Source organism: Balearica regulorum, chromosome 15 (genome assembly GCF_011004875.1).
Source record: "Balearica regulorum gibbericeps isolate bBalReg1 chromosome 15, bBalReg1.pri, whole genome shotgun sequence".
NCBI classification, from domain to species: domain Eukaryota; kingdom Metazoa; phylum Chordata; class Aves; order Gruiformes; family Gruidae; genus Balearica; species Balearica regulorum.
Window position 1 is genome coordinate 1,440,630 of NC_046198.1, and position 24,068 is coordinate 1,464,697.

Sequence of the window (24,068 nt, forward strand, 5' to 3'; positions counted from 1 at the left end):
AGGAAACTAACTTGTATTTTTCCGCACCCCCGGGCTCAGCCTTTCTGGGGCTGTCACAGTCGATTTGTGCTGCCTGAGCTGTTTCGCCCCAGCCGCCTCTGCATCCGGCAGCTCCCTCGCAGGCAGCGGCGATGCTGGTGCTCCCCGCTCCCGCAGCCCCTCATGCCAGGGAAGCCGTCCGGCAGCTCCATGGGGCGCGACCAGCTGCGGTCCCGCTCCCTGTCCCTGGTGGGATGTGGCCGGCACGGCGTGGGGCGGTGGGTGGGTACCTGGGGTGGTGGGATGGATGCCGTTAAGAGGGCACCTTGGGGTGCAGAGGACCTGAGCACCCCTGGGCGGAGCCTGACACCCACCCTGGGTTGGGGAGACCTCTCCCACAGCCCTGGGGTATCCATCAGCTCTGAGCCCTCTCTGCTTTCCACCCAGGTGGGTTGCTGCCCACCGCAGCTCCCCTGCAGCCCCTAAAAGCCACCACGAGCCCTAGGCAGGGCCCTTCCCGAGCCGCCGCGCTGTGCCACGGGCAGCAATTCGTCAGGGTCTCTCCGTCGCACTGATCCCCTGCCGTGATGTGGCATCTCAGGTGGTCGCAAGGACGCCTGGATCTGGCCGAGAGGGAAAGCTGGGAAAGCTGCTGCGTTCATCCAGAGCTCCCCCCATTCATCTGTCTAGCCCAAACGCTCCTGCCAAAAGCAAGCTGGAAAGCGGTAGATGTAGCAGGCAGCTTTCCCTGGTTTAAGCACGGCGGTTTCCATGTCGGCTCGCTACCAGTGGGGACTTCTCAGGTACGGGGAGCAGCGCGATATTGCCGTGAAGCTGCCGAGGGGTGTTACGGCGGCTGCCGTGGGCACGTTGATGGTGGAGCTGGCCAAGTTGGGAAAAGGAGGGTACCCGTGCTGCAACCGAGGTTCTTCAAGGGTCACGGGAGCCGCTGTGTGTCCTGGTGCGGGGCTGTGCAAGCAGCCGCCCGGGCATCCTCCCCAGCAGAACCAGAGACTGGTTGTATCTGCCAACTGGGCACAGATTCATCCCTGGAAAGCAAACTTCTACTTTTCATTTAGAAAGGGGAATTGGGAGTCCCCAGTTCCTTTCCAGACTCGCTGCTGCTGCCAAGGGGCTCCTGGAAGAGGCTGGGCTGAGCGGCTCTTTCTATGCAGTGTGATATAAAACTGGTTTTCTCGACTGTTGCTTTTGATGTCTCAGTCTTACAGGGCAACATCTCGGGGCTCCAGTTTGAGACAGAACATCTGAAAATGGAGTTGAATCTCTGGGGAGGAAAGGACCACTCAGTCTGGTTGGTGTGAGACCTTTGCAGGATGCAACAGCTCAAAACTCTTCAGGGTGCTGCCCTGATGTTGTGAACCACCAGTTCTGGTCACCCAGGTACCAAAAAGGGAGGATTTTGTGGGAGTCTGGTATGCGGGGGTGGATGCTGGCCACAGGATGTGACACCAGCATCCCAGGGGGTTTATGTCTTTAGGAGTAAAGTCGATGAGCAGGGAGAGCTCCCTTCCCCCAAAGCCCTCAGCAAACATCAGCAGAAAGATGATAAATGAGAAAAACACGGGGCTGCATGAGGGGGCTCTGGAGCTGCCCTTCCCGCGGTGGTGGTCACCTTCCTGGGTTTGTTTCCCGCCCCTGGCAGCCGTACGGCCAGGAGACCATGGCTGGAGACAGCAGCCACCGAGCTCCTTCCACTCCTCCAGCAGTCGCGTGGTCAGGAGGTGCCCGTGTTTGTCCAGCTCCGTCCTGGGCCACCTCGCTGGAGTCCCTATGGGTCCCTGGACGTCAGAGGAAGGTGGCACGAGCAGAGGCTGGTGGGTTTTAGCACACATCCCTCCACGGCCCAAAGAGCTGCTGACCTCCCGGGCACGACGCGAGGTCCATCTGTCGTGTGAGCCTCTAGCCCGGGGACAGATTGCGCGCCATGGTCCTGAGCATTGCTCAACGCTGGGGCTGCGTCTCCCAGGCACGGCCGGCTCCGGCCGCTCCCCTCCGCTGCCCCGACGCCCAGCCAGTGTGTGGGGGGGAGTGTGGTGTGTGCCCCCCTGCTGAGTAACATCCCAATTATGCAGATAGAGAAATAAAAGGGGGCTGTGCAGCCCCTTGGCTCATCGATAACCCGGGGTGGAGGGACGATGCACACAGATGATGTGAGCATCAATTAGTTTCTCTCTAACGGCAGGAGGAGGATGGGGGCTCTTGAGGGGGTGTCACCCTGTGCATGCAGAGCTGGAGTCCCAGGAGAGGAGCAGGATGTGGCTGGGGTGCTGGGAGCTCTCTCCATGCCCGTGTACCCTCCTCATGCTGGCTCCCTCCTGCTGTGCACCTTGAGTTTGCCTGCAGGGCCCCAAAAGTGTGACATACACCGCCCCCCCGGGGCTCCCTTCCCATTTCCTTACCTAGCACAGGAGCCTTTTTTTGGGGGGTAAAAAAAATTGATTTGGGGGGGAAAAAAAAAAAAAAAAAGCCAAACACAAAAACCAAACCCAAGCTCAACTCCTCCAGCCAGGGATGACTAGACGGGAGTGGTGGGGTGGGCTAGGAAGGAGAAGACCCCTGGGAAGCCGCGGCTCGGTGCCTCCTCCCCCTGCGGGTCCCTGACCTCCCGTTTGCCTGTCAAGAGCGAGCTCCGCCACCGAAACACCCCCTGTCAAATTAGTGAGTCAGAAGACGTAAGAGAGACCACCGCTGCTAATTTGTACATTAACTGGTTCTGACAGAAATATTTCACAAGTGAAAAAACAGAAAATGTGCCTCAAGACAATGTGCAACTTCCGTACCAGCAAACTTCTGCTTAACTGTGCGGTGCCCGAGGAGGGGGGACCCCCCGCCCTGACGAGCCCCGGCGGGAGCACGGGGATGGTTTTTAGCCCCGGGAGCCGCTCCTGGAGCGGCCGGATCAGGCCCTGAGCTGGGAACCGCAGGCAGGCGGCTGCGGCCTCACCGAAATGCTGGGGGGGGGGAGTGGGGGGCAGGTCCCGGCAGCACATCAGCAGGGGTGGAAAGGGCTCGGTGACAGCCCCCTTCTCGCCCTGGGGATGGACCCTTTGCAGCACCCCTCCATCGCCCATCCTGCTTTCAGCAGCTCCCGGGGTCGGGGCCTGCTCCTTCTTGACCCCGCCACGGGTACGACCTGCCGTGGGCCATGGGCTCCAGCCACCTTGCTGGGAAAAGCCGCCGGTGCAGGCAGCTGCCGGTGCAGGCAGCTCCCAGCCATGCCCAACCCAGCCCCACTGTGCCCCAAGGGAGAGCACGGGGGGTGGGGGTGGGGGGGGGTGGGGGGCCAAGCCCTCCTCAGCACCCATGGGACCACCCCTGCACCGTCCCCTCCTGCTGCCCAGCACCGCCATCACATCACACGTGGCGATCGTGGCGGTGGCCAAAGCTGGTGGCCAAAGCTGGTGGCCGAGCCCCTCTGCCGAGCCCCCGGGCAGCAGGACCCCATCCGAGATGCACGGGGCTGCCCGCTGGGGCCGTGGCGTGGCCCCTCACCGTGGCCTCTCACCCTGCCCTGTGCTGGCCGGGGCTGGCGGCGGTGCGTGCCGGGGTGCGGGTGGGAGCAGCCGTGGGGCTGAGCCGGGTCCTCGGGCCAGCAGCATCGAGCACATGATCTGTTGTGGCAGGTTCCCTGCAGCCTGGAGCCAGCCCCGAGCGAGCGCTGATGATGGCTTTAATTGCTTTCAGATTCGATAGCCCAGCCCGTGACAGCCCGGGTGGTGTGGCCACCGCAGCCCCAGCTGTGTCAGCCAGCCCTGGACCCCGGCGCAGCCCCTCGCCCAGACTCCCTGGGATGGGGAGCCCGGGAGGAGGAGGAGAGGAGCCGTCCCAGATTGGGGCTTTACCGGCAAAGTCTTCTCCACGGCCTGCCCGTGCTCACCGTCCAGATGGGGCGAGTGCTCGCATCACCCCCCGGAGCCTGGGGAAACCCAGCGGGGGTCAGCACAGCCCCCCCCCCCAACCCGGGATGCCACTGCAGCCCTGCTGTGAAGCCACCGTGACCCCCAGGTGAGGACCCCACAGCAGCCCCCCCTGCCCCCCTGGGGCAGCTCTGCTGTACCCCCATTTGGAGGGGGGGGGTGTTGGAGGGCTCCACTTGCCCATCAGTGATGGGGACAGGGCGGGGGGGGGTCCATGGTGCAGTGGGGACCCCAGCTGGCCCTCTCTGGGGTGTGTGTGCATCTCTGCTGCCTGCATGGCCATGTCGGGGGGCTGGGGGTGCCCCCAGGGCTGACCCGGACCTCGGGGGGGTTCTCCCCCAGCTGAAGGTCCAGCTGTCCCCAGGCATCAGGTCCTGGCCCTGCTGGGTGGTGGCTGTGTGGGGAGCTGGGGGGTCTCCAGAGTGGGGGGGGGCGAGGGGCTGCTCAGCACCCGCAGTGGCACCCGTGGGCTGGCCCTGACCCACTGGTTCCTATGCTTACCTCCTCCTCCTCCTCCTCCTCCTCCTCCTCCTCCTCCTCCTCCCTGCTGCCAGGCTCTGAGCTGCCTCCCACAGCTCCAGCTCAGACCAAGTCGGTGCAGGCAGCTGCCGGCAATGTCTCTAATGGCTCCCTGCCTGCCAGGGAGCGGGGCATGCTCGAGGGGAGCGGGGCGAGCACCCCGGCACCCGGAACTCACCTGTGCAAAGCCAGCGCTGCAGCAGGGCTGGGACCCCCCAGCCTGAGCCACCGTCCTGGCACACGGTGCCAGTGCCGGCTGTGCCATGTCTCCTTGGTGAGTGGGACCGGCCAGGAGCCCTGGCACCAGCAGCACCCACTCCCTCCGGGGGTGCCGGGGTTGGTGTGGGGTTACCATGCAGGGTTACCTCACCCCCCTCCCCCCCCCAACCGCCACACTCTGGCGTTGGCAAGTTGGGCAGCAGCAGGCAGCAGCTGCCATTTGCGAGGGTGAAGGCAGCAGTGGGCTCCTCCATCGCTCGCCAGCTCCTGGCAGAGCATCAGACTCAGCCGAGGACGAGGAGGGGGCCAGGAGGTGGGTGGGGGTGCAGAGCCTCCTGCTCGGCTGCGCCGGGGCGGTTGCTCACATCCCCGATCCATTATTGCGGGCAGTGCCGGCGGGCGGTCCGGGGCAGGGATTGCATTATTGACGAAGGGGACGGCAGACCCCGGCGCAGGCAGCGGCAGTGCAGGCAGGGCCCCCTCCTGCAGCACTCAGCCCCGGGCAAAGCACTTTGCCTGCGCCGCAGAGCCGCAGAGCAGGCAGGCCTGGCCCGGGGCAGCTGGCCTGGCAGCCGCAGCCACCGCAGAACACTTCTGCAGCGGCCTGTTCCCGCAGCTGCAAAACATCCTCCTCGCCCGGGACGATGTGGGGCTTGGGGCACCCATGAGCACCCCCCGAGGAGGGTGGCACGGGTGAGCAGCCGTGCCCTTGCAAACCCCACTCTGGCTCTGCCCCCCTCCAGCCCGGTGCGGTGCTGGTGCTGCTCTTTTTCAAGCTTCCCTCTGTCTCTAGGCGGAGATTTGTGGCGTAAAATGCACAATATGTTCTATCTGCCCTGTGGGAGCCATAAAATATTCACCAGCAGCTCCCATTATAGTCAGAGTGAATCACAGAGAGCGCTCGAGCCCTCGCTCCCCGACGTGCCCCCTCCGTGTGCAGCCCCAGCGCGGCCGCGGGGCCCCGGCGGTGCCAGTGCCGGTGCCAGGGCCTGACGAGCGGCCAGCGCCCACTTCGATCCCGCAGCAAGGACCCACATTTCCACCTCCGGCCCTGGGAGGCACCCCCAGGCCCGGCGGGTCGTGGGAGGATGCGGGGAGGTACGCCATGACCGCGCTGATGGGATGGAAACCACCTCCACCGGCCCGAGCATCAACCCTGGGCATGGGGGCAGCAGGAGCAGCTGGCAGCGCGGTGGGCTCGGTGCCCGCAGCAACGTGCCCCACTCGCCCTGTCCCGCCAAGCGGGACCTGGCATCCTGGGGTGACTTGTGCTGCCACTTGGCTTTTTGTAGCCGCAGCCGCTTGATTAGGGTCTTACAGCCCCTGCCTGCTTGCTGCCTTCGTCGTCACACACGTGCTTCAGTGTCTATCTCTGCTGTTCATACGGGTCGGTACGACATCGCTCTTCCTCCATCTCCCGCCGTCCTGCTGGCTGTCCTTCCACCCGTCCCTCCCTTCTGACCCACCGCTCTCACTGCCCGTCCCCACCTCAGGGTTAAGACGTGACAGAGTCAAGGGACACCACTTACTGATGAAGCAACGCACTACTCCGAATCCCATGTGTCAAAGACAATTAGATCTGTTGACACACAATTATATGTAATTATAAAGCAGTCGATGCTGGCTCAGCCTTTGCGAATCACACCCCGTTACGGCTTGATTTCACCTCCCTCCCTCCATGGCCGCTGCTCTGGCCGTTGCCCGGATGGTGACACCGGGGGTGTCCTGAGGGTGGCTCGGGGCCACGGGCAGCATCGCCGTGTCCACTGCCAGCCACGCGCCCGCTCCTGGGAGACGCTGATCCCGGCTGCTCCAGGCGCTGCCTTGCCGAGCTGCCGGCATGGCAGGATTTGCCCCCAGCACGTTGGCTGGCGCGGGGCTCGCCAGGACGTGGCTCAGGACAGCCGTGGCCCGCGGGGAAGGCAGAACGCAGTTGCCCACCTGAGCTGGCCACACGGCTACCATCACAACAAGGGCCACCACCAGGTCACTGGGCTGAGGTGTCCGAGCGCGTCCTTGGCACGGAGCAGCACAGAGCCGGGTGCGGGGGGGGACCCCGTTCACGCGTGGGGCAGCCCCGTGGTGGCGTGGGGAGCGGTTTTAGCCACACACCCCAGCCGGCATCCCCAGGAGGGAGCGGGGCCCAGGCAGGCAGCCTGCCCGCAGAGGCGAGGGCAAGGGGGCTGCGCGGCTGCGAGGGTTAAACCCTCGACACGGCTCCTCTCCCTGAACAGACTGAGGGGAGAGGAGGGGAGCGCGGCAGTGCCCTCCCCGCCAAAATTAACTCTCCATCTGTTTCTCCCCGGCTGAGGCTGATGGCTTGTGACAGGGCCTCCTGAATGCAAAGATGTTTCGCCCGGAAAAAAAAAAAAAAAAATCTATTACAAGTTGCTGTAAGAAAGACCGAAATCCTCTCCTTCTGTCTCTCCCTACTGGTCTCAAGGTGCCCACCCCGGGCGAGAGCGGGCTGGCACGCAGCCGGCCGCCTCCGCTCAGCCGGAAAGCTCTCCCCAGCGCCAGCCTGCCTCGCCCCCGGCCCAAACGGGCAGGCGGGAGGGAGGGTGGGTGCTGCCCTGGGTGGTGAGGAGGCTGGAGAGGCCGCTCCTTCATCCCCAACCTGGGCACGGTGCCGGTGATGCACCGGGCACGGCCCTGGCACCGTCGCATCCCTCGGACATCCCGGAGCGATGCGGATGGGGGAAACTGAGGCAGGAGGTGCCCAGAGCACCGGCTGGTGCCTGACCCTGGCCGGGACCGGGAGCCCCACGCCGGCACCGGCACCGGCACCGGCCGCTCCCGGGGAGCCGCAGCCCCTGCCCCGGCAGGGCGGGCAGCGGGCGGGCAGCGGGCGGGCAGCGGGTGCCCTCTCCCGGCCACAGCGCAGCCCTGCTCGGCCCCGGGAGAAGGCAGCTGCCGCTCGGTTTATGCAAGTTTCTGGATTTTGCTTTATTTTCACCCCTTTCCGCTCCCCCGCGCCCCGAAGCACAGCTGAAGAAACCTGCAACTCGAATTCCCTCTGGTTTTTGGGCTCAGCTCTGCTTCCAGGGCACCGGCGGATCCCACCGCTCCAGGGAAATGGCTTCAAGACTCTCTGCTTGGACCCCAAAACCTCATCGACAAGTGCCGTCCCTCCCCGCGGTGCCGCAGCCGAGCACAGCGAAACCAGGCAGCTTCAGTAAAAAACAAAAACTTTATTTGGTCCGTCAGAACCTGAGTTTGAAAACCACCCATGGATAATTTGTATCATACAGGGATTACTGTTCTGATTTACAATTGATAAAATATCCTATGTTTCTTAAGAGCCGGACAGTATTTACAGGGTTAAAAATATTCACAGCTCAGAAAGACAGAGAGGGGGAAAAAGTGAAGGACAAATCATCCCGAGGAGGAAGGAGCAGGGAAGAGAGAAAACAGATCAACAAACAAAAATACGGACAGAGCTTGGCTCAGCAGCCCCGGCCGGGGGCCGGGAGGGTGCCAGGGCAGCCCACCCCCCCTGCCTGCCCCCTGGCTCCGGGGTGGGCAGGAGGGACAGAGGGACAGGCCGGGCAAACCCACAGCCCGTGCATCCCCCTGCCCACACTGGCTGCCGGTGCAGGGTTTGGGGCGCAGGCTGCCCCCCAGCACGGTCCCTGCCAGAACAGGGACCAGCATCTCCCCCCGTCCCCCCGCCCCCCGAGCTGCGGGTCCGTACAGCCTGGGAAGGAGAGGGTAACCCCGGGGGACCCCCAAAACATACACACACACACATGAACACACGCACACGCACACTCATGCTCGCCTGCGCCAAGCCAGAGAGCCACAATGCCCTGAAACCGTGGGGGTCACCCCCCACCACAGAGCACCCACCGGGGCCAGCGGCACCCCGAGGCTCCGGCAAGCCTTCGCTTGTGCTCGCTACCTTCCCCGGGACCCGGCCTCTGGAGGATGGGGGGGTCTCTGCTTCCCCCCCTCCCAAAAATCACTCCCCGCCTCCACGGCACATGGCAATGTGGTAAAGCCACGGGGAGCTGCTCCCCAAACCCCGGGTCTGTACCTGCTCCCTTCACCCCTCACCTCCACGGGGCACGGACGGGGGGAGGCCCCCGCAGGGCAGTGCCCGGGGGCTGAGCCCAGCTCCGCACGCATGGCTTCTCTCCAGGCACTGCTTTCAGCGGCCGCCTTTGCATAGTAACACTTGTGTGACGAGTTGAGGGGGATCCCCCGCTGCCGCAGCCCCCCAAGCAATGCCCCGTGGCCCTGTTCCCCACTCTGGACGGCAGCAGAGGACACCTCTGCATTTCGCCCTGAGGTGCGGTGAAATCCAGCAGCTGCAGCTTTCTGAAACAACCCAGTGCCCTCTCCTCCCCAGCACGGCCCGGGGGGGCAGCCCCGGCACCTGGGATGGGGGAGGTGGATGGGGGGTCCGGGCACCGCAGCAGATCCCCACCACAAGCAGCACAGCAGGGCAACCTTGGCACCCCCCCGGCCCGGCTACGGTACCTCGGTGCCACGTTGGTCCCGGCAGCGGACGATGTGGGGGGACAAGACAGTGGGAAGGGCCTGGGGACAGACGGAGGGTCACACAGACGGACAGACGTCAGAGGTATATTCTTTTTTTTGTTGCAGCGCCAGGGCCCTGGCGCCGCGGGAGGGGGCAGAGTCCTGAGCGTGGTGCCTGGGAAGGGCCTTGACAGCAACCTCCAGCCCCCCCCTCCCGCAGCCCGCCGCTGCGTGCCCGGGGCACGGGTACGGGGCAGGTGGGATCCTGAGATGGCCCCGTGCCCCCAGCCGCTCCTCGTAAAGTGCGTGGGGGGTGCCGGGGCGGGGGGTGGCGGGCAGAGCTGGTCCTGGCCCTGAGAGCTCGCCCCAGCCCCGCGGCGCAGGGCAAAGTGCTGGGTGTGATGCTCCGGCTCTGCCCCACGGCTCAGCGCCGACAGCTCGGGGGGGGGCGACCCCAGGCCAGAGGGTCGGTGAAAATAACGGGGAAGCGGAGCGGGGAGGGGGAGGCGCTTCGTCATAGAGGCCGGGGGCCGTGGAGCCCGGCGACCTCGGGCGTGAGCAGCGGGTTGTGGGTGCCCTTCGTCGACATCCAGTCATTGAGGAAGGCCTGGGTGGCTTTGCGGTGAGCCAGGCGGTGGGTGATGGAGAAGCCGGCGTTACCCTCCAGCTGGGAGAGGATCACCAACACCTGCCTGTGAAGAGAGCGACGGGTTCAGGGTCAGGCAGCTGCCTCCACCCCAGCAATGCCACCCCCTGCCCGTCCCACCCTCTGCCCGCACCTCCCTGCCAGCCCCAGGCTCTGCCTTGCTCCAAGCCTCCTGCCAGCACCTGCCTGCCCTCGCCGGGCAGCCCCCCGCCAACCCACCCCTGCCTACCCCGGACCTGTGCAGGGGGGGGGACGCTGTCCTGCGTTTTGAGGCTGCCGCGCGTGGAGACGACGTTGAAGCTGTCGGTGCAATCGCACTGGACGTGCAGGTAGGACTTGGGGTGCCGGTTCTCCACCACCACAATGAGCCCTGCCCAGCCGTGCGTCAAGTAGTAGCAGGTCATCCCCTCACGGCCCTGCGGCAAACAGCACGGTCAGGGGTGCGAAGCCTCCGGGCAACCCCTGCCTCCAAATTTCAGCCCCTGAATCAACATCTTCCACCTCAGGCCAAGGGCTGCCCGTCTGCTGGGGTATCCCAGGGAGCAAAGCAGGTGGGCACCTGTGGGGCAGGAGGGGGCTAGGGGGCAGCCAGGGCTGGCACAGTCCTGCCTGACTCCTGCCAGACTGAGGACACGGCAGGGGCAGGGTCCAGGCTCCCACCGGCGGCATCACCCCCCCTCCCCATCGCAGCCACGGGGAGGCCAGCCCCCGCCTCGTGCCGCCCACACACACCTCGTGGCGCTCGCCCTTGTTCTCGGTCAGCAGGATGATGGCGTCCGCCAGCGTGGTGGGCTGCGCCTCCACCTGCTCCACCATCACCAGGCGGGAGCTGTAGATGGCCAGGATATAGCTGGAATAATCGCTGGCCGGGCGGCTGCTGGTGGGACTGGATGCTGTGGAGTCACACGGAGGAAGAGGGGATCAGTGAGACTGTCACCAAGCCCACAGCCCCCCCCAGACTGGAATGCTGCCGGGTTGCTGCACGTGCAGGTAACCTCCACCCCCAGCAAAGTCCCCACGGTGATGTCCAAGGGCTTTGTCACCTCTGCCCTTCCCCAGGGTCTCCCCCAGCGCCGCCGTGGGGAGGGCAGCCCAGCCCCTTACCCTGGGCAGCGGTGGGGCCTGCCAGGGCGGCGCTCCAGTGGTTGAAGGCACAGCACACGACGGCGTACTCGCCCGGCTCCAGCATGACGTCGCAGTTGACAAACTTTTTGACGGCTCGTTTGCTGTGAGCCATCAGCCGGCCCAGGCTCAGCTTGTTCCCGCTGGTGAAGGTGGCCCGGAAAACCATGATGCACAGATCCAGCAAGTGACTGTCCACCGTGTCCGACCGCCTGCGCAGGGATGGGGGAGAAGGGTCACACGTCACCCAAAGAGCCGCCCCGCAGAGCACGTGGAGACCATGGGCAGGATGGCAGATCCAGAGGGAAGAGTCCTCCGCCTGCCCCAGGAACCAGCGTGCGCTCAGGGCTTGGGTCTCAGCTAAAACATGAGCAGGCCCTGAGAATCGGAGAAATGCTGGGGGCGGGGGGGGGCGGGCATCCCTGAGCTCTGCAACCCCGCAGGGTGCCATGGGGCGAGAGAGCGACAGGTCTGGGATTTCTCCTGGGTCCGGGTCACTGCCCGTGTGCTGCCCGGCTCACCTGCTGCCCTCCTGGAAGAGAGCAAACTCCAGAGCGGCACGCTCCAACACCGTCAGCGACGTCACCGTCACCGGCCCGTTGGCCTTGTTGGGGAACATGCCCTGCACGCGCACCTCGTGCCAGTCCGAATGGAGCTTGCAGATATCCACGGAGTCAAAATACCTGTGGGGAAGCTGGGCTCAGCCCCGGCGGGGTCCTCTGTGGGTGCGCTGCTCTGCCCCCACGCTGCAGCTCACGCAGCCGGGAGCGGCAGGCACCGGCAGGTCACCAGCACCCCCACGGGGATGCCCCGTCTTGCCTGCACCATCTTGACCCCCATGTCCCATTTTCTGTCCCCTGCCTGGCTTCCCACCCCACAACCTCTGCCTCCTGGGCACTACCGTACTTAATGAAATCGCTGTACTCCATCCAGAAGACGCCCTCGCTGCTGCCATGGGGCATCAGGTCGTGACGCAAGGGAGCCGGCCAGTGCGGCCACTCGTCGGACCAGCTGCCGTTCCAGGAGAAGCGGCCCCAGGGATTTCGGAGCCGCAGTAACCTGGGGGGAGGGGAAAAACCAGTGTCAGAGGCCCAGGAGGAAGGCGAGCGTGAGGAAGATCACCTCTGAGACGCTCTTCCAGCTCTGCAGACCCAGCCAACCCCCTGCAGAGGGCACCAGGTCACTTCTGCCTCCGCATTTCAAAGCCCTCACAGCATCCAAGACCTAATTTACCACCCCCACCATGGCCCCAGATGCCCACATGCTGCAGCTCTGGACCTGCTGCAGCTCCCTCTGCCCTTCCCTGCCCAAAGGGCCTCCAGCCAGGCGCTGCGGGGAAGGGGCTCAGCAGGGAAGCGGCTGCCGAGTGTGATGTGGCTGAAAATGGAGCTTCATACAGAACGAGCTCAACTCGATCCTCTGCGTCTTGTGAGACCAGGTGAACCATTCTGCACCACGGGGCGTCCTGGAGCAGAGCGACCCTGGATGTGGAGCCAGTGCCAGGCAAGGACACTTTATACGACAACAGCATTTATGTGACACCCTGGGATGCAGAAACAGCACTTGCTGGCCATGATGACGGCACATCAGAGTCCCCAAGGCCTCGTCCAGCACGCACGCAGTTATCTGTCCGCAGGGTTTGTGCTCCGGCTGTTGGCAGGAACGTCTGCTGTACCACACCAGCCTCCACCCTGAATTCACCTGAAGCCTTGGACATCCCGCACGTCCAGGATGGAGTAGGCGTGCCGCGGACGCAGACCCATACTCTCGTAGGCCACATCGTCCACTTTCATGTTGCCTCCGCCACAGGATGCGCCCATGAGGAACCTGCACGGGGGACAACAAAACACTTGGTGTCCTGCCAGGCCGGCCATGGGGGGAAGCTCGTCCCTACCACTCGAGGCACGGGACAGGCTTCCCCCCCAGGAGGCTCCTGGATGTCCCCTCTCTACAATCACACCATAAACCTCCCCGGAGCAGTGCCCGGCCCCGTCAGCTGGGGCTTTGCCTGGGCAGCAGCAAGCTCCCTCCACCTGCTCGCAAGCACACTCGAGCCCAGGCTCCGTGGCGAGCTTCTCCGAGCAGTGCCCTCACCTGCGGGGCCGACAGCTCTGTCCACGTGCAGCGGAGCTTTGCCCAAACCTCACCCGTTTCCTGCCAGACCCCGGGGTCCTGCCTGTCTCTGTTGGCTGGCAGGGCTCAGCCACAGGGAAAGCCACTGTGCAGGCAGCTGCCCATTCTGCAGGGGTGAGGACAGGCTATTCGGGGCGGGAGGTCTCCACCAGCCAGGCTCGGGGGGACACCACGTGCTGGGATGTACCGGCCTCCCACGTGGCCCCATCCTCAGGCTGGCAGGAGCAACCCTGCCTTCAGCCAACCTAACTGCCCTCCCGCCGGAGCGATGAGCAAGAGGTCCTTGCTTTTGCTTTGTCTCCTATAGACTGCCTATAGTCACGCCCCAGGTATGGCCAGCAAAGATGCCACGTATGGGTGGGAGACACGTGCAGGGTCACACAATTAACAACACAAAAAAACCTCAAAGCCAAGCAAGCGGGCTCAATGCCAGCCACTTCAAAACTCCCGCAAGGCAGTGGTAAACGTGCGCGGGGAAGTTCACCAGGATTTTAATTTAATATGAAAATTAAACAAAGAGGAACTAATTTCTTAGAGCTTAGAGGGGGAGCTCCACCAACGCTCCAGATGAGTGCCAAGGGCGGTGGACCCCACCCTAGGTAACGCACTAGCCCCTCTCCTCTGAGCCTCTGCGAACGAGAGCAGCCCCCCTCGCCCCCCTCTCCGAGCGTCCATGCTTCTGCCACGGCGCCCTCCTGCCTCGTCTTACCCAGCCTCCTTAGAACTCAGCATTTTGGCCCAGATGAGGTCAGTGTCAATGGGCTCCTCGCGAGGGTTAGTGGAGCTGACCTGCAGCATCAGGCTCTCGCAGGGGGCACCCGTTAGTGTAGCCAGGCCTTCGATAGCACGCCCCGCCTGGAGGGCAAAGTACGAACCGTGAAGCTTGGCCAGCGCCTTCTCAATGAGGGCGACCCACAGCTGCTTCCTCTGGGCCTGTGGAAAGAGGGAGAAACACGTCACGAGCTGCCCTGGATGGGAAAACAAAGGCAGCGCGCGCAGACAAGGCAAAGCCCCGCTCACCCGCCCCTGCCAGCCCTCCCGCTGCCATGGGAGGCCGAGAGGCAGGAGCAGGAAGGCCAAGCCACCGGGAGCTTGTCCGCACGAGGCCAAGGGTGACCCTGTTCCCTGCCTGCTCAGCGTTTCGGTTGCAGTTTAATTCCAGGGAAAACGTCCTGGAGTGAATGCCCAAGAGGCCCGGCTGCCGACAGAGCTGCACCCCGGGGTGCCCGGGCAGTCAGGCTGGTGGGGGGGGTGTCCACCTTGTGAGCCAACGGTCCCCTCCTTCTGCTTCAACCTGGATTTAAAAATGCTTAATAACGGAATAGGATATCGAGCACATCTGGAACAGGTGCCTTTCACTCGCACACCGTTGTGAACCAAAACCAACACACCTTTGGCGGAGGAGGCCACCAGCCCACACAGCCATGGGACCGATTAGATTTCACTTGTGGAACAGAGATGTTCTTTCAAGAACAAGCTCCAAAAACTCCCAGGCAAAGTCCTCTGCTCCAGCACATGGACAGTGGCAAGGAGGGTAACTCTCCCCAGAGCTGCTTTGCTCTGGTGCCAGGCTATTGCTCTTGGCATCGCTAGGCTAATTGCAGATTCGGAGAGAAATGCAGAAGCTGCGTTAATGCACCCAGAGGTTTGCAAAGCCTCCATCGGCCACGGCAACGCGGGCTCAGGGCGCAGCCTTCACCGCTATGTCCAAGCCACCGTTGCAGGTCCTCGGTGTGGCAGCGTACAGTCACCAGCCGTGCTTCACTCCTGGGCACATCCAGGCTGGGGTGAGACGCCTCTGCTCCAGCCCCTGCCTGCAGCGAGGACGCAAAGAGGGAGGCGTACGAGGACAGAAGGCCAGGAGACATTTGCTGGCCTCTGGGTGCCCAGCAAATCGGGTTCGGTACCCGGTGCTTGGAGGGCAGCAGGGGAAAAGCATTGGCGCACTGTGACTGCGTGCGACTCACAGGTGGCAGCCAAGAGCTGGGAGAGGAAAGGAGGGCAGTGAAGATTTCTTTCCGATGGATAAAGAAAGCTTACAAGTGCTTTTCACAAGGGTTTTTGAGTCCCTCACTCAACAAAATCCATGTTCTTTATTTCTGACTGAGCTGCAGCCAGGGAGCTCTGATAAGAACCTGGTTTTCCTTTTTAGAACTCTCCATTTTCCTTTTTTAGCCCCCACATTCAGCTCACGCAGCTAAGCGCTCAGCAGAAAAATCTCGTCACGATTCAGACGCCTCTGGAAACAAAGGCAAGGCAAGCCCAGCCCATGTGAAAACCTTCAATCTTCAAAAAAAAAATATGCAGACTTGAAATTTTAAGAGAGGAAAGGCAGATGGGAAAACCAAACCAGACAAGACAGGCAAATCTTACGCAGAAAAGAATGTATCTGACTGGATCCTCTCTGTCTACTGTGAGGCAAAATGTAGACACAGACAACTCCTTCTTCCCCTCTCCAAAGTTTCTCCTTAACAGGACCGGCACCCAGCAGCGCTGGCAATCATTTTGTCCCACTCAGCATCCCCGTGTCCCTGGGGGATCACCCACTTGGCCTGGCAGTGCCGTACCTGTGCCTGCACGGCGCGAAGCCCCTGCCCGGACCCCTGCCCCTCTGCCCAGAGCCAGGGTTAAGCGGGGCTCAGGAGCCGGAGCTGCCAACCGCGCCAAGACTGCTGCCCCACAAGGCCCGTTAGCTCCGATGCAATTAGCAGGTACCCCAGGACTCGACGTTGTGGAGGGCACAGGCTACTGAGTCCACTCAGGCTGGGGACTCTGCGAGGTGTACCGACAGTAAAGTTCCCCAAAACCTCATCTTTGGGCCCCATTTCCCCAGCCAGAGTCCTGTTCTGACATCTACGCACGATGCGGTTTGGGGCTGTGTCTACTTTAGAACAGAGGATTGGGATTTGCAGAACGAAGCCCAACCCAACGGTCCCAGGTCCCTGTCTCCTCCTGACAGCAGCACTTTGTTTTGTTCGGCAGATTTTGCCGCCTGAGTTTCAATGAAGACGTTCTCAGTCTCCTTCATGGACGTGATCCCAGCAAGCGCCCCTGGGCCTGGCAGGCAGGGCAGGGCAGAACGCACAGTGACGTTCCGAAGCGGCTGAGGGACCTTAGTTAATCCAAGCAGATGCCACCCGAGTGTGCTCAGAGCAACCAGGCACTGGCTCGAAACAGGCTGATTTGCTGGGCGATCCCCTCCCTCTCCACAGTCCCTCCCTGGCAAAGCCAAGCTGCCAGACCTCCCCGCAGAGGAAGGAACCTGCTTTCCCTCAGCCCCTCGCAGTGCAGAACACGCAGGTTAAAATATTTTCCTTTTGCTGTGCAGAATAAGGATGCCTTCCCCTGCAAGGGAAGTGGCTGTGGTGCAGGGAAGAGCGAGGGAAAAGCAACTGCAAATGAAACTTCTCCATCGCAGCCTAGAAAATGCCAAAAGGGGCCTAAATAGATTTATATTATGGCCTCAACGAATTCAGCTGTCTTGAGGGCGCAGCAAAAAGCAGGGTCCTGAGCAGCAAACACCCCACGCAGCCCAGAGTAGGGACCTTACACAAACCACAGCAGTACCTCTTCCCACTGCCTCCGTCAGTCCCCTCCTGGGATAGCCGGGGATGAGCCTCCCCCTGCCCCTGGAGCGCTGCCCACCCCCTCCCAGCACCCCTTTTCCCCCCTCCAGGGTCGCTGACCTGCGAGAAGAGGAGGTATCCGCACTCATCACACGGCAGCATGTCATCCACCAGCACCGTGGTCCACGTGCCGTCCTTGCACAGCCGCACCTGGTAGGCGCCCTCGGGGCACAGCGTCCTGGTGATCATCACCCTCTCCACCAGCTCCGGCCGCTCGGCCAGCACGGCCAGGGCGCTCAGGAACCTGCCGGCGGGACGGGACGCGGGACGGTCTCAGCGAGGCATGGGCAGGCAGCAGGCAGCTGCCCAGCCGCGCGGCGCAGGGAACTGCGGTCCGCAGCCGCTTGGTAAGGGGTGAGGCAGAGGATGGGGTACACGCCTGGGGGTATAAATGGGTTTGAGTAGGGCTGAGGGGTCTGATCCGGAGCTGGAGGAAGGGGAGGGGGAAAGGAGAAAGGGGCAGGAGGGTGTCAGCCCGGCTCGCTCCCCCTTACCAGCAGTTTCCCAGCAGTCCCTGCAGGATGTCCGAGGGCCTGGGTGTCCGAAACACCGACCACTTCACCGATCGGTCCTTGAAGATGCTACAGTTGATTTCGTGGGGTCGCAGCCACTGTTTCACCCTCTGCTGCACGCTGTCGCCTTCCGGGAATCCCACAGACTTAGGCCCAGGGTGGAAACTGTCATCTACAAAATTGACTTTGTTCTGCGAGAGCGAAAGGCAAGGAGAGCATCAGTGTGCAGCTGTGCAGCATGCAGCTCCCCGGGGCCTCCTGGGACGGGGCTGGCCTGGAAAGCCTCCCGCTGCACCCCAGGAGTGAGAGCGGAGCCCCCAGCCCTCCTGCCTGGCCCGGGCAGCCCCTTCCGATGCTGTGCTGGGGAGCAGGCCTGGGACCGGCTGTCTGCTGGCGACGGCACGGATGCAATTTGTGCATCAGGTCCAGCATTCAGCCCTGCCAGGAGCCGGCTCACCTCTCCAGGCCCCAGACTCAGGACTGTGACTCAAATCTGCCTTTTTCTGTTTCAGAGGAACCTCCCCGGGCAGGGACCGCCTCGCACTTTGTGCTGGTGCTAAAAGCTGGACCGTGGGGGACCTTGGCTGCCTCTCTAAGTGGCAAAGCACATGAGCAGCGAGCCTGCGAGGAGCCACCTGGCCAGCAAACGCTCCTCGACCCAAGTTCTGTGCTAAGGGCTGAGCTGGCCCCTGCTCCGGAGGGGACACGCTGGACTTGGCAGCGCTGTGCCACCCCCGAGGCACAGCCGTGGAGGATGTTAGGGGCACCTTTCGCAACTGGAGTCCACCCGACCGCAAACAGGCAAGCAATTCCAGAGTCAGGGTATCCCATCTCCGAGCCCACCTGCAATAGCTGCTCACATTAAATAAAATACGATGGACTGAAGGACAGGTAATCCCATAGGTATTAGCAGGATGGAAGCACAGAACTTGGCCAAGGGGAGATAGATGTCTTCTTCAGACAGTTTCATTCAGGGTGAAATAAGAACTGGGATTTCTTTGTTATTGTTAATTAAATGAAATTAAATTCTTTCAGCAAAAGCCATCTCCGATTTAAATTAGCTTTTATGCACACCAAACTAGTAGTTGTCCTTCGTTTTTTGTTGCAATCCTACGTGAACACTTTCTACGTGGTGCCTCAATTAGCACTTCCAGCTCCTTGTTTACAGAAGGGTGTTTCAGCTAATAGATGTCACTGTTCAAATACCGGCACGGGCCAAAAAGGCCACGTCTCAAAGCCTGCTGGCTTTCTCGAGGGGAGCGTCTGCTCCACACTTGTGGGTGCAGCTGACGAGCAGCTGCCTCTGCCGTATTGGCCAGCAACCTCATCCTGCCACATCCCGGCCTCGCACACTCGCCTCTCGGGGTGCAGCCGGGGCTCCCCAGGAACCCGCCATGCAGACACAGAGCTAGGCAGCAGTCTGTGAGACAGAGCCCGTAGGGTGTCACAAGGTTTCGTGCCCCCGTGGAATCGCTGCAGTGCTTTTCCAAGCAGCAGAGGCGGAAGCAGCCTTCAGCCTCCCCAGTATCATGGCTGGGGTCTCACCTGGGCCAGGACAGCGCTCAGCGCGACTGCGGGAGTCTGGACGGGCACCTACATCGGGCAGGATGGCAGGTATCTGAAAATGGCTCTGTCCTCTCTCCAGCTGGAGCAGGAGCCTAAGCCCATCGTGGGCTCTGTACTGAACAGCCTGCACTCAGCCTCAGTGCCTTCCCTAAGCGCTAGATTTCCCCCACTCAGTTCCAAATGGCACCAAGCCCTGTCTTGGTGAGCACAGGCTAGACAGGACAGAGTCCCATGGAGGAGACCTGCAGGGCCAGCTTACCCCAGTTCACAGATTCACAGAATCCCAGGCTGGTGGGGGCTGGCAGGGACCTCTGGAGATCATCTCGTCCAACCCCCTGCCAGAGCAGGATCACCCAGAGCAGGTTGCACAGGATGGTGCCCAGGCGGGTTTGGAATCTCTCCAGAGAAGGAGACTCCACAACCTCTCTGGGCAGCCTGTCCCAGCGCTCGGTCACCCTCAGAGGGAAGAAGTTTTTCCTCATGTTCAGATGGAAGTTCCTCTGTTCCAGTTTGTGCCCATTGCCCCTCGTCCCGTCACTGGGCACCACTGAGAAGAGTCTGGCCCCTTCCTCTAGACACCCACCCTTTAGATATTGATAAGTGTTGATCAGATCCCCTCTCAGTCTTCTCTTCTCCAGGCCAACCAGCCCCAGCTCTCTCAGCCTTTCCTCACACCAGAGGCCCCTCATCATCCTCGCAGCCCTGCGAAGTTCTGCAAAAGCCACGGAAATAACGAGCTATGTGATTAGCAACCAGTCCCTACGTGGAGCACCCCTTTCCTCTCGCTCCCAAGGAGACCAGCACTGGGGTACGGTGTCAGAAGTGGCCTGCTCCAGCCCAAACCTGCCTGCAGGTCCAGGCAAGCCCACGGAGCTCATCCATCTGCCAACGCTGATGGTGGAGGCAATGCAAGAGCCGTAGCAGTGCAATTCCCCAGCAGCGTCAGGAAAGCCTGCCTAACAAGCTAATTACCTTGATACCGTGGTGTCTCCCTTTATATATTTCTAGATGCTTGTCCCGGTTTCAGCTGGGACAGAGTTAATTTTCTTCCTAGTAGTGGGGATAGTGCTACATTTTGGATTTAGGGTGAGAATAATGTTGATAACACATTTTGTTTGTTGCTGGATGATGTTTATACCAAGGCTTTTCACACCATCCCACCAGCGAGGAGGCTGGGGCTACACAAGGAGCTGGGAGGGGACACAGCCAGGAGAGCTGACCCCAATGTGCCAAAGGGATATTCCATACCATATGACATCATGCTCAGTATATAACTGGGGGGAAGCTGGCCAGGGGCTTAGACCGTGGCTCGGGAACTAGCTGGGCATCGGTGGTCTGTGGGTGGTGAGCAATTGTGCTGTGCATCACTTGTTTTGTATATTCTTTTATCATTATTATTGGTGTTATTGTTGTTGTTGTTATTTATTATTATTATAGAAGCTGTCACTACCAATATTCCTGTGAGATGGAGGGAAAGAGAGGCATGAGGGCTGCAGGGGCAGGGTCAGAGCAGTGGGGAGTGGAGCAGGCACCTCCTCTCATGCCTGGGCAGCGCTGAGCCCGCTCACAGATGATGCCAGACAAGGAGCTGTGCTTATTTCTCCTGCGAGGGGATAAATCCAGGCATCGGACCTCCTTCATTCCTCCTGCTCTGCCAACAACCCTCTTCAGGCCGTTCTGAACCAGACGTGACGTTCTCTGCTGCCACCTCCCTGGGTCCGCAGGGGCCGAGGCAGGCTGCTGCCCTGCCCTGCACAGCCTGGCTGCCCACCGTGAGCTGTCTGACGGGTGGAGGAGGAGGAGAACAGAGACGGGGCCTCCCCCAGCACACGGAAAGGCTCTGCAGGCAGAGACACCAGAGCACGACAGCAAGAATCCTGGGTTGTCTTTCTAGCCCTGGCGAACATGCTGATGCGTGTTGTTATTCAGAAAGGAAGAAGGATGGTTAATCAGAGGAGAGAAGAAGCGTGAGACAGCGGGATAAGCAAGACAGGGGACAGGACAAGACAGGGACACAGATGCCCTGTGCAGAGGCAGTGAGGTGAAGAAGTCAGCTCTGCTCTCTTCCCAGATGGAAGAGAAGGGGTAAAGCTAAAAGCGGGGCCATGCACTGAGGAGGGTTGGAAAAGGCACCCCTGGAAGAGTGGAGGAGGGAGCAGGAGCTTGAGCAGAAATCCCTGCAGGGAACAGCGCAGCAAGGGGCTGCTCCACGCAACTCGGGGACAACAGGCGGAGGAGAACTTGGCCAGCCTGACACTGTTCTCCAGGGGAAGACTGAACAGCCTGTGAAACACCATGGACAGAAGGAGGCTTGGAGGCTGCGTTACATGCCAGCCCAAACAGGAGCATCGGCGGGAGGCTGCAGGCACACCGAGAGCAGAGCGAGCACCAGTATGGGAGCAGCACTGTCCCACCACCGCTGCCAGTCCTTCCCTCGGACCTGCAGAGCCCTTGACTTACCATAAACAGTGTCAGAACATAGCAGTGACTTAGTTTTAGGGGGGAGTTTCAGGAGATGGCCCACGCTGATCTAACAGCCCGTTACTGCCGGCTTAGGGAGCTGAATGAGCTCAGCCAAGGCTCTGACCAAGAGCTGTGCTGGATGGGGCAAGGCAGCCTCCCCTTCTTGGCAGCGGCAAGCTGCTAATTCGACTTGGCCACCTCTCATAATTCATCCTTCAGGCCTGATTCCACTGGATGTAACAGATGTTCCCTGCCTACAAAAGAGGCTGTTCACTTGCTTAAAAGAGGGGGATAAGCAGAATCAGGGTCTCTCTGCTAGAGACACCCACGTCTGTTAGGTGGACATGTAATAATTAAAAAAACCACAACCCCAAACCAGGATGATTCTCAACAGCTTCCCTCCAGAGCCAAACACCTCTGTGGTCCCCAATCTGTGCAGCGGAGGCACCGGCATGGACGTGCTCCTCGGACCAGGCAGAAAAAGCCTTGTCTGTACATCAAAATGGGACTGCAACTCCCTTTCCATCTGGTCCAGAAGAGCTGGAGGCTTCCCCCCCAGCAGGAAGGCAGAAAAAGAGCAGCATTCACAGGTGCATCTTATGCCACTCAGGGAAATAAAATGGGGTCATGAGAGTGGTGTTTGAGACTGAAACCCAACAGATCAAGCCAGATACTTCACAGTGGGAGGGCAGGACACTCGTGTGCACTCCTGAGACACTCACTTGGAGCCAGGGTACAGCTAAACCTCAGCTGCCCTTCCCAAAACAGGGGCGAGCCATTTGCAGCTGCAGCTGTGCATTCACAAACACCAAAACCAAAACGCCAAGACCCAGCTCACGGTTCTTGGACGCTTGCAGTGGCTGGCAGTGGCAGCAGTTCCTCTGCCTGCACCCCTGCCGGTGCTCTGAGCCTCTGTCTGCTGCGTCCCCAGATTTCCTGCACCCACTTCCAAGTGAAACCAGGAGCAAGACTAGTTCAGCAAGCACTCACCTCCCGGCAGAAGGTCACGATGTTTTCCCACAGGGCTTTGGCCTCTCCCTCGTCCGTCTGCCGCCTCTTCTCCACGTGCATGCTCTCCCGTCTCTTCAGGGGCTTGAGGCCCTTGCGCTGGGCCACGTACTGCTGCGGGGTATGGCAGGCCACGCAGTGCTTGGCCTTGAGCTCGTTGAGCAGGGTGCAAGCGGGACAAGCCCACTGGCCTGGTCTCTCCTGGCTGGTGGGCAGCTGGGACGGGAAGAGACGGGCAACCTTGCGGGCAGACGGAGCCCTGCTGCCGCAGGAGGAGCAGCTGCCCTTGTCGCAAGCCCCGCAGTCGGGGCAGCGGGAGGACGGCTCACCCTGCGTCCCGTGCTCCTGGAAGCCGTGCAGCTTGGAGGAGCCGCAGGCTTTGCATTTTTGGGCCAGGGTGGGGTTCTTGAGGGTGCACTTGGAACAGGACCAGGTGGTGAAGTCAGGGCTGGAGGGGCTGCAGGGGGTGAATCTCACCGAGTCGCCCACCAGATTGATGGTGTCACTGCCTTTCTGGGCATTGCAAGCCTCGCATTTGCTGGCCCCGGCGGAATTAAGCAGGGAGCAGGAGCTGCACTTCCAGTGGGAGGGACTGACCTCCATCTCCTCCTCCAGCACGCTCAGCCGCTTGTTGGACAGCAGCTCCTGGAAGCGGGCAGCTGGGGCAGCCCTGGCCTGACCCTGCGGAGAGCCCTTCTGCCCCGCTGAGCTCTGAGCCACGGGCTGGGAGGCTTCAGGGCCTGGCATCTGCAGCTGGGGGGGCACCTCCCGGCGGCTTCGGGGCACAGGGTTGTTCTGGAGCCCCGGGGAGAAGGGACTGAAGGCTGGTATCTTCTGGGCCTCTTGTTCCATAGCCACTGGACCCTGCGTGGCCACGGCATCACCATCGGAGATCTCTGCAGAGACTAAAGGCTGCGGGGTAGAGGGGGCCATGTGAAATCCGGCAGGGGTGATGACTTCAGGGACGACCAGCGCCTCTGGAGGGATCTTGGGCAGGGAGAGCTTGCGTGGGCCACCACAGGCAGAGCAGGAATTGGCCACTGGCGTGTTGTGCAGTGTACAGCGCTGACAAGCCCAGCCACTCTCCAGATCGGCTTCATCGGGGCTTTTCCCCTCCGAGTCCTCGCTGCTGCTTTCTGCTTTGGCAGACTCCTCCTTAGACGTGCCCTTGGGCTCCACGAGCACGGCGGGTTTGGGCAAGATGCCGTTGATGACGGGCAAGGGCGAGCCGCTGGGCCCTGGCTCCGGGGTAAAGCCACATACCTCGCAGGCTTCCTTGCCCAGAAAGTTCCTGAAGGTGCAGCGGGCACAAGCCCATTTCTGTTCCTCCACGCTGAGCCGCAGGATGTGGTTGAGGTCAGGCTTCTGGCGGGGAGCTTCGCATATGGAGCACTGCCGCTGGCCGACGGGGTTCAGAAAGGTGCAGCGAGTGCAGGACCACTCGCGGACGGCAGCCATGGAGCCAGGAGAGTGGGAGTGGCTGGAAGAAAGCAGAAGACAGCGTGAGGCCAGGGCCACCCAGTACATGGGGGCACCATGTGTTTCCTGGGCTGGCACGGTCAGGACCTTGCTTCCCAGAAGAGAACAACTGGCAATCCAGGCAGTGCTCTCCAGGCACTTGTTCCTCTGGCACCGACAACTGATTTCTCCAAGTGCACAGCAATGCACTGGCTTCCACCCAAAACACTTCAGGAAGAGCACAAGAAACAGCCCTGCAACCCCACCGACCCTGCTCTCATGGCGGGGATGCGCCCTGGCGAGCAAGCACGCCACCTCTGCACCCAACCTCAACCATTTTATATGCCTGCAGCTTGTCTGTAACTCTCTGGAGGAGGTGACACTCTGCTCTGCCTTC

General features: G+C 61.7%; 1 protein-coding gene across 11 annotated transcripts in view; it reads right to left on the minus strand.

Moving 5' to 3' along the window:
* Positions 1-7,826: 7,826 nt before the first annotated feature.
* The window catches only part of CAPN15 (calpain 15), a 61,366-nt gene continuing 45,124 nt past the window's right edge, over positions 7,827-24,068 (minus strand). For 9 of the 11 annotated variants that reach the window (XM_075767255.1, XM_075767262.1, XM_075767256.1 and 6 more), the window contains 11 exons: positions 22,196-23,693; positions 17,159-17,367; positions 16,725-16,908; positions 13,748-13,971; positions 12,607-12,732; positions 11,812-11,964; positions 11,427-11,588; positions 10,888-11,117; positions 10,516-10,676; positions 10,020-10,199; positions 7,827-9,829 (listed from right to left, as the gene is read on the minus strand). In XM_075767255.1, coding sequence (XP_075623370.1) covers positions 9,794-9,829; positions 10,020-10,199; positions 10,516-10,676; positions 10,888-11,117; positions 11,427-11,588; positions 11,812-11,964; positions 12,607-12,732; positions 13,748-13,971; positions 16,725-16,908; positions 17,159-17,367; positions 22,196-23,693 — 3,163 coding nt within the window. In that variant the 3' untranslated portion in view covers positions 7,827-9,793. Of the gene's footprint in view, positions 9,840-10,012; positions 10,200-10,515; positions 10,677-10,887; positions 11,118-11,426; positions 11,589-11,811; positions 11,965-12,606; positions 12,733-13,747; positions 13,972-16,724; positions 16,909-17,158; positions 17,368-22,195; positions 23,694-24,068 lie in introns of all 11 variants that reach the window. The other 2 variants (XM_075767265.1, XM_075767259.1) reach the window with 2 other exon arrangements.